The 10102-nt window shown below is 41.8% G+C and overlaps 1 protein-coding gene across 9 annotated transcripts in view; it reads right to left on the bottom strand.

Annotated features, from left to right (window-relative positions):
• Positions 1-4289: 4289 nt before the first annotated feature.
• The window catches only part of ARID1B (AT-rich interaction domain 1B), a 440470-nt gene continuing 434657 nt past the window's right edge, over positions 4290-10102 (bottom strand). For all 9 annotated transcript variants that reach the window (XM_024997101.2, XM_024997106.2, XM_024997102.2 and 6 more), the window contains one exon: positions 4290-8853. In XM_024997101.2, coding sequence (XP_024852869.2) covers positions 7129-8853 — 1725 coding nt within the window. In that variant the 3' untranslated portion in view covers positions 4290-7128. The remainder of the gene's footprint in view (positions 8854-10102) is intronic.

Here is a 10102-nt window from a genome sequence, read left to right as displayed (position 1 = left end):
CGCCATCAGGAGTTTTCTCCCTTCAGATCTTATGGCCAAGAGAAGTACGGGCCATATGTTCACACCATTTGGTGAAAAATACACTGAACCAACAAAACAAGCATTGCACTTATGGGGAAATTTTTTATCAAGCTTCAAGTGTATTCATCCTAAATGTGCAGAAGATGTCATGTCATTTTTCTTCCCCATGGGAACAAATAACTGCTTGTATTAAACCAGCATTTTTAAAGCAATGATCTAAATATAAGCAACCGGTGTCCTCCTCACATGTCCCTTTTTATCCCTCTTTTGGGTGACTGAAAAGTGAAACTGGAAAGAAAAAATATTACAGAATTAAAACCCTCAATATTATATGGCTGGGGCACCAAAAAAGTTATTAATTGGTGGTAAACTCCAATAGCCCCCGAGTCAACCTAAGACTTGCCAATTCGTTCTGGACAGGCCCATTCCCTAGATGATTTCAATTTAAAGGCTACCTGGGATTTCAGTTCAGTTCAATTCAGTTGCTCAGTCGTGTCCAACTCTTTGCGATCCCATGAATTGCAGCACGCCAGGCCTCCCTGTCCATCACCAACTCCCAGAGTTCACTCAGACTCACGTCCATCGAGTCAGTGATGCCATCCAGCCATCTCATCCTCTGTCGTCCCCTTCTCCTCCTGCCCCCAATCCCTCCCAGCATCAGAGTCTTTTCCAATGAGTCAACTCTTCGCATAAGGTGGCCAAAGTACGGGAGTTTCAGCTTTAGCATCATTCCTTCCAAAGAAATCCCAGGGCTGATCTGATCTCCTTCAGAATGGACTGGTTGGATCTCCTTGCAGTCCAAGGGACTCTCAAGAGTCTTCTTTAGAATCCTAATTTCTCATCATCTATGAAAGCCCTTGGGTCCAACAATACTTTTTTAGAAAATTTACTTTCTATTCCAAGTCTTAGGGTATATTTGAAAACCTAACTTGGGCATCTGGAGCATCTTGTGTCCAGAAGGGATATAATAATGATTTTCTCACAGGCGTTCACACAACCCTTGGATGTAGAAGGGAGACCCCAGGCAGGTGTGGGGGGCTGAGACCTGTAACTTGGGCTGCTTATAACACTGAGTGGGTGATAATTTTATTTGTTTCTCAACACAAAACATGCAGATGAAGCTCTTGAGGACTGTGAAGATGACAACAGTAAAGTGAGACTATCAGAAGGACCTGTTGTACAAGGACAGAGCATTGCCCAACGTTCTTGATTTTGATTTAGTGTGGACTGTGTTCCCTTTAGCAGAGGCAAAGATGCTAAGTGAGCATATGCCATTATGTCTTGTCCTGATACTTTGCAAGACACTCCCACCTTGCCCCCTCTCCCTCCTTCAGTCTATGGCTAATATCCTTCATGGCTTCTGTTTTAAAAGTCCCCTTCTTTAGATTTTGCATAAAGCTGAAGACATTCCTAAGACAAATATACATTCTTGGAAAGGGGTGGTCTCAGTTTGTTTCCAACTACTTTGTGTGTCAGCCTGTGATTCTGTTTTTGGAGAACGGATGTTATAATGTTCTATACTAAGGCTTCTATAAAGAACAACTAATAGCTGTGAAATTCTTTCAAGTGTAAAAAACATCCAAACGTAATCACTACTTACCAGGAAGCAGTGTTATACCCGCTGCTGGTTCAGGCCTAGAGGAATTGCTTTCGTTTGAGCAAGGATATCTTCAAGGGACTGAATCCAAGTTTAGGTTCCGTGAGTCTTTTGGAAAATCTAGTTTGTCCAACGTACAGATCCAGGCCCAGCTAAATACCAAATTTCCGCAGAAGATCAAAGCGCAGGCTTTATTTATTTACCTGACCTTAAGCTTACATGGAAATGAAGAACATCCTGAATTCCACTTCTATAGCTCACAGAAGTATGGCCCATTTCCAGCTAAGTGTGAAGACTGCAGTCCCTTTTCTCTTAGGGAAGCTCTCTGCTGTGTGCATCAGATGAAAGGAATAGCAAAGAAAACACTATGATCAGCCCCCCTGTGGTATCTGACCCCTAAAATGTTATAAGCCACTTTTCCCCCCCCAGGACAGGACAGGGCAAGTTTACTGCACAACTGCACTGTGCTCCAGAGATATACACGTCTCCCCCTAGGCTTGCAGAATGAAAGGCGAGGACTCCTACCACCTCTGGATGTCCAACAGCTAAAACGAACACTCAGTAGAAGAGTTATGCCATCACCCTTGGCACTAAACAGCCAATCAATAGACTGAGTCTTTATGGCTTTTACAAGAAATCCCCAAATGATAAAAGCCACACAAACTATGTAACTATGAAAATGGGAAGATGCTCTCTTAGGCCAGATTTTTAAATTACGTGAAGTACACTTTAGGGCACTCACCAAAGGGAAAGCGTATGCAATACACAGTGATCACTTAGGTTATAAGACTTCTATACAGTTATCCAATTTAATGCTCACCAGTCCTCGGGTAGGTGTTACACTGAATTACAGGTGATGAATTGAGATTCAAAGAATTTAAGCAGCTCGTTCACTGAAGGTTGTAGAGACAGCAAGAGAAGATTCCTTGACATCTCCTTCAAGGATATCTCAATTTCAGTGGAAGAAATAAGAATACACTGAGGATAAGCAAGGCACATGGGCGTTTTAGAAGCTAGGCACGCTCCTCAGCTAATGCCATTATTTTCCCAAGCTTCGGCAGCATGTTTATATGGATTTTAAAAAACTTCCAAGGTTGATTAAGTCAGGAAATGCTTGGGATAAAAAGGTTTCTTTTTCTGTAGGATTTCTCAGACTCTCTAAAGTGATACTGTGGATTATAGATGCCCAAGAGGAGAATATGTAAGGAGTGGGTTTTGTTTTGAGATCACTTCTGTTCTTTAGATTATACTTTAGAAAAAGCTGGGGTAAAATAAGTCCTTGAAATCAGATTCAGGAAGAAAGAGGAGTCTTGTACTTTGGGACACATTAGATGGTCTTCCCCCAACTTCCGCTCGGGGTTTCATGTATTTAAACCCCGAAGTAGATTAACTTAACTTTGGCATTTGAGGGGATTGCATGACTTGGATCATCATAAAACAAAAGAAGGACCACAAATCCACGGATAGAAGCATGAAACGTGGTGACTGGAGATGGGCATGGGTACATGTGGCTGTCTGTGGGACTTCAGAACAAAAAGCCCTAAACAAGGTCTCCTTGTATAGCTTCAGTCAATTTCTGAACTTCCAAGGGCTGATCGCGTAAGCTGGGATCACTGGGTGCCAGGCTATGACTCTGGGTTTTTCCCCTGCACTTGAGAACGCACAAGCACCCTCGTGTGCAGAGTGGGAAGGGCAACGGGTGCCTGAGTCACACTGCAGAGCTGGAAGGGGCTGCAGACCAGCTGCCCAGTGCATGTTCTAGACTCAAAAGCATGTGGGTCAGGCCACATGGTGACGTGGCTGAGTTCTTTCAGTCCAGACCCCTTCTTACCAGACTCTGGTTCCCATAGCTAGAGCCTCACTTCATTTCTTAGTCAACAAAATATACATACTCAGTGTTCTTAATGCATAAACACTGGATTTGGAAGATGAGTTTATTTCTACAATTATCTGACAAGAACAACCAGAACGTAACTGAATCAGGGTCTTTGCTCATGAATGACCCTTCAGCACCTGAACAGAGCTTCGCACACAGCACGTGCTCAATGCATTTCTGCTAAAGTAATGAATAGTGTGACATCTTAGCAGGTTATTTACTATCCCCCCCAAATATGTATTGGCAGTTTTAAAAGCTCGTTTGACTCTGAGGGTCTCTGAGGGAGGTGATGGGGGTGGTGGAGCGCAGACTGATCAGGCAGCTGTGCTCGGTGTCCCAGGTAAGAAAGTGAAACAAAACTCAGCGAGAAGAAAATGGACTATTTGATTGGTCACTTTGGCTCTTTTATAATACTCTTTGCTTCCTTGCAGGTGAACAGATAATGGGAATTTGTACATGGTGTTTGATAAAAAATGAAGTATTTCCAACAGTTGGTAAATGAATGATTTCAGGGCGAAAGCCATCTTCTTTTCGTAAAAGAGGTAGTTAATAGCTTACATTCTGCATTATCAAACTGTTCATAACCCCTTTAAAAAATCATTCTCTATTATAATTTTTAAAAAACCACCTAACTAGTTTTTGAATAGGCCACATTCACCAACAAAAACTGATTCTATATCATTCTTGATCTTAAATAAAACATTTGAATAATTATTTCTGCACACATGCCACCCAGTAATATCCTCTGTGACATTAAAAAATTCAAATACCAACACATTCAACTTTATAGCACCATTCCAAAATACTAAACTTTCTTTGCACCTTTATTTTAATCTTTTTTTTTTTTTTGTACACATTTAAAGTATGGGCATCCTGTAAATTTCTGAAAAGCCTCATAGGGAAAAAAACCAACTAATTTTTAGGACAAAGCAATAACTCAGTTTGTAGGCAAGATGATGTCAGGCAGGCTGTAAGTTCTTCACGGGCTTCTGTAGTCTTCATTCTGGGGTAAGAATGTAGAAAGGATGCTAAAATCTTCCTGGATTATTCTAGAGATTACATCACGTATCAGTATGTAAAATCTTGTTGCTCAGTGGTCAGACTCTAGATATTGATTACAACTCAAACCATGACAACAACAGTCTCTTGTAATATTTCACTCTTTTGATTGACAAACTTCAAAGTTTGTATACACCTTTTATTCATACTCTGTAAGAGAGGAATTAGAATAATATTGAATTCCCTCTTACAAATCTCCAAATTTGAAGCTTGGAGCACTAGAATCTGTTCCTAGCAAGCAGATAAATTTAAAGTAGAATTATAAATGGGTTTTAAATTCAACATAAATTTGGCTGCATTATTATATAAGACGACTGAGTAATGTGGGAGTTGACAGATGATGAGAATGCTTGCAGGAAAAAAACCTTTTATGACACGAGAGTCCCATTCCACCCTCTCATTGTAACCAAGCGCTCTCATCTAACTCTTCCATGTATTACTGTGAGTAATGTGCACCCAGACAACAGGTCTGGCGAATAAACTTGGAAGTTTTGAGTCTGCTGAGATTGGCAGGGTGGTGTGAAGAGGTAGAGTCAGAAGGGTGTCCGCTAATGGTTTAACTCTGCAGCAGTTTCAAAGAAATCGATTGTTACACGAGAACAGTCAATGACCCAGGAAGAAATTAAGTTTAAACTAGAAGTGACTAGTAATCAAAAGCTACTGTGCACCAGGACAGGAAGGAATATGAGAATATTAATATGCCCTGAAATAGAAATAATCACTTTGCACTATGTACACCACATACAATATAACATATTCTTTTTAACATTGCACAATATAAATATTATACAAGGTGGAGTAAACTAAATGCAAAATAACTTTGAGGCACACAGGAAAAACACAGAATAGATTGAACTCTGATCGAAATTAGGATGGGGTTAGAAAAAGGCAGGGTGTTACACTGTCAGGCCAGTGATCCCACCTCACGGGCTGGCAGCCACCGCCCCCAGACACGGAAAATTCTCAGACCGCCATATTGTCAGAGTTGACTGCTTCAAACAAAGGCCAGTTATTGAAATCCTTTGAGAAAATCAAACTCTTGCTCCCCACTCTAAAGTAGGTAACCCTTAAAGGTCCCTCCTGACCTCAGGGTTTCATAATGAGGGGCTATGTTAGTACAGGGTTGTTTCCCCCCTTTAACTTGGTTACTATGAAACCATTTTAAGGAAACTAGAACAGTATTCAAGAACACCCATCACAGTGCTTAACAAGATTTAATGTACATTTATTCTTAACATGTGGAACATATAAAGATTTTATACTGAATAAATGATATTCATTAAGCCAGAGGAAAAGGAGGAATTTACATCAAGTTTTTTTTTTTTAAACTACATTATCTTGAAATACAAATGTGGATTCTCGTCACTGAAAAATTTTTGAAGTTGTGTTTCTTCCTTTTAGTTGTATTTTTTTTGTCTGTACTAGTAACCATTGTGTAAATCAATCCATATGCAACCATTTCCACACCTTGATTCATGAAGCAAATTGTGATCAGCTGCTCTCCCGAAATAGAGCATGACTTTATACATACAGAAACTTGTACATTACCCTCTTTTTTTTGTTTTTTTTTTCTTGTTTTTGTTTTTTGTATTTTTTCTTTTTTTTGGAGATATGGCCCTAATGAAAAAATATATAAAATAAAAATAAAAAATTATTTAAATCTACCATCACTTCGTAGTTACCACATCATGAAAAAGAAACTAAAAACTTTTTACTAAAAAAAAAAAAAGAAAAAAGAAAAAAAATGAGGGTATGTTTAATGTACAACTTCTATATACATCACAGCCCAAAGGCAGTAAAAAAAATATTTAAAAAATGATTAAAGGAATTGTGAAGAACTGTCATGTGGAAGGTCAAACGACAGACAGCAGACATGACGCTAGTGGTGAGGAAGCGATTTCCATTCATCGTTGTCAGGTATGTTTTCAATCTTAACTTAAAAAAACCATTTTGCTCCTAGCCTAATGTAACCATTTTCCTGTGGAGAAACCAGTATCATTTCCTACTTCAACCGCTGCCTGACACACCTTCGTGAGCCCCCGCTATCCTACCTAGAAATTTCTATTGCACAGAGCTTTGGACGATGGGATACAGTTGCAATTTTTTCATTATTTGAAGAATAACATAGCTAGGAAATCGATAAGTTTTCGCCTTTTTGTCTCAGTGTGGTGAAATTTTCCCATCTTATAGCATCTTTTGCCGTTAACTTTTTTCTTTAAAGTCAATTTGCTTCCCCCAAAAATGCAATATGACATGGAAAAGAACATTAAAAAGAAAATCTGAAAAACAAAAAGTGACCTTTGAATGCACTAGACAGCAACTTTGGTTAAAAAAAAAAAAAAACAAAATAAAAAAACCCCGAAAGGATGTACTTGTACACACAGACAGCAAATATTAATTTTATAACTGTTCGAATTAATTATCTCTTTAATTCCCAATTGGTAAATAGTGGATGGGGCAGAGGAGCAAAGATTTTCTTTCCTTCGTCCTACGCTGGAGAAACAAGAACAGAACACAGCCAGTTACACGGGAGCCTCTATAGTCTTCACTCACACAGGCTGCCTTCTCACTGATGTCATAACTGCCCGATCTGAAACAGTACATCGCAGATGACAGATGCCACCAGAGAGTTCAGAACGGCTGATATTGAGATATCCAGCAATCGGCCCTCGTGCAGAAGGAACTCGGAGCGGTTCTCGTCCACTCTGGCCATGGCCAGCAGAGCCTTGGCCGCCCTGCACATCATGTCCACGCTAGGGGGCTCTAGGGGCGGGGGCTGCATGTGCATGAGGTTGTGCTGGCTCTGCTGATACTGGGCCATTGTGACCCCATCCTCTAGGAAGCTTATCAAGTTTCCGATGCTTCCCTTCTGGACAGCTATGGCCCTTGCAGCCAGTGCGTCCCCTTGGGCAAGGTTCGATAAAAGCGCCATGGACATTTCTCGACAGACTGGGTTTTTGCGATCCCCAACGTACCTAACTAACGTGGCATAGAATTTCTCCTGACGACTAAACGGAGGCGTGGCCAAGATCAGGTCCACATTGTTGTCCTGGATGCTGAGTTTACAGAGCGTCTCCAGCACGAGTCTCTGAGGCGACAGGACAGAGTTGGGTCCCACCGTGGGAAAGGGGTCTTGTGCCTCTGCTGATGGGCACACCATCCAGTGCAGCAAGCCATCCAAAATTGGCAAGCAGATGCTTTCCGTGTAAGCGGACAAGTCTAGCTGCCCAGAAATGTTGGCCAAGGTGACCAGCGTGTTGTCCCTTAAGACCTCGAGGCAGTCCCACCACCACTCATCTTTGCTGCAGGCCACCCCTTTGTCCTCGTCTTCCTCCTTCTCGTAGGTCTGCGGCGCTCGTTTTCTCTCGGGATGCTCGTGGTGAAGAAGAATCAGCTTCCCCAGGATCAGCACCAGGCCCGGGTGTTTGGACATTTCCGCGTCATTCCCAGGCACAAAAGACAAGCTCCGGACAATATTGGACACGCAGATGCAGCGCTTGGCCAGCGAGTCCTGCCAGTGTGCGATGGTGCAGAGCGGGGCCTCGTCCCGGCTCCTTGGCTCGTCCTCCAGCAGCTTGATGTTGCGGTGACTTCTGGCTTGATGGATTCCAAAGGGAAACTTGCTGCTTTCGGTCTGGGTACCAGGGTTTGCGTCTTCAGGCAGAGCCCCTGGCCGAGCAGATAGGACATCATCAATGGTTGCGATGATGCTTTTCTCTTGGTGCTCGTCAGAATCCCCTTTGCCTTCCTGGTCTTTCTTTCTGCCTGTGGAGCTCAAAGTGGGAGGCGGCCGCCTGCGAGGAGGAATCTCCATCTTGCTCTCGAAGTGAGTCTGGATGTGCTCAGTGGTATCTCCCCCGCCGAGCTGCCAGTGCAGAAGTCCACTGCTGAACTCCTGAACGCGACCCAGCTTGTCAGAGCGGTCGACGACAAACAGGTTGTTCTTTTTGACTATCTTGATTGGCAGCTTGTCAAATTTACTGGCTTGCCTGGGCTTCTCCTTTAGATCTGTGGTGGCATCGGGGGAGGCCACAGCTGCACTGCTCCTGTCCTCCGTCTCCGCCCTCCCACTGTCTTCCTCCTCCTCGTCCTCCTCATCCTCCTCCTCCTCAATACATTCAGCATCTTCTTCCTCTCTCCCAGAATCGTCGGCTAAGGACTGGCTGTCATCTCTCTTTGCTGCATTGTGATCAAGTGCTTTTTGGCTGGGGTCTCCCACTTCATATTCCGTAAGAATTCCAAAAATGTCAATCAAGCATTTCCTGAAATACTCTACTAAAAGTTCGAGAAATCCGGACAACTGGAGAGGGTGAGAAAGAGAAGAGGTACAATGTCATAACCTCTCCAGTGTGACTGAGAGGGTGAAAATCCTGCTAGCTAGCCATGCATCTCTATGATTATTTTCACATTTTAATGTTTTTTTTTGGCTAGGCCAAGAAAAAGAAACCATGTGTAAGTTAGAACTATCTTCCTGAATTTTTCATTAATAAACACTTACTATCTTTCTTACTTGGTGTTTACTTTCTTACACCATTAACATGAAAACTTACTTGTTACTTTCCCATTTCTGATACTATCCCCGAGGGAGTGCTCTGCTGTTCTTTACCTTTGTTTCTGGCTTAGACACAGTACCATTCTTACTAGAAGAGTGGGAACGTGGATTTTATAGACTCATTCACCCAAAGTGAGTCTGTTCTCCTCTTTTATTTATCTGAAACTCTGCTTGCCTAGATTTTTATGGTTATTATTCTTAGGATTTTATGGTTATTTTTGTCTTAGGTGCCACAGGTTATTCTAATTTACATTCTCCATATATTTTGGGGAGAAGATAATTTCAGCAATGTAGTAGCTCATAAACACAGAAAATTAGAAACAAATCAATTTAGTCCCTGAGATAAATGAATGAGAATGTTTCACAGAATGCACTTTTATATTTCAGCTATTCCCAACTCCAGCCGAAAGACAAAAGCAACTCTGAGAACCAGCTCTGTTTCCTTTAAGCGGATGTTTATATCAAGAGAACCAACATACTCCCCTCCCTCAATACCAATGCTGCTGCATTTAGGGATGATGAAGGATAAGTAAGTAAACAAGGATTTCTTAATGATAGGTGTTATGGAAATTGACTATAATTTCATTATCTGGCTGTAAGTTTCCCGCGAGGTAGTTTGAAACAATTATAAAGAAGTAAGGGGACACCCAAGTACCAGCCAGGTAGAGCTTGCTTTTAGGGTACGAAGGCACAATTTTTTAAGTGGAGGTCTGGATGTCACCCCTTCCCATCTCGCCCCCAACATAAAGCTTAATTTTTTCCCAGGACAAGGGAAGAGGGAAAATTGCTGAAGCAATGCTGGTTATGAAAAATTGTGCTCAACAGCAGCTCACCCAGCCTAAGGAGGGAAATTTATTACTCTAGCAAAGGTAGTATATGTTCTTAATACTTATTTTCTATTAAAATGGACTTCATGCGATGTTTATGATCTTATTAATATACTTGGTATCAACTGAAAAACTGCCTTTCAGGGCTAAAATGAGGAGTTAAAGGAGAG

The sequence above is a fragment of the Bos taurus genome, chromosome 9, assembly GCF_002263795.3.
Source record: "Bos taurus isolate L1 Dominette 01449 registration number 42190680 breed Hereford chromosome 9, ARS-UCD2.0, whole genome shotgun sequence".
Taxonomy (NCBI): domain Eukaryota; kingdom Metazoa; phylum Chordata; class Mammalia; order Artiodactyla; family Bovidae; genus Bos; species Bos taurus.
The sequence above is the reverse complement of the archived record's forward strand: the minus strand, read 5'-3'. Positions and strand labels throughout refer to the sequence as shown.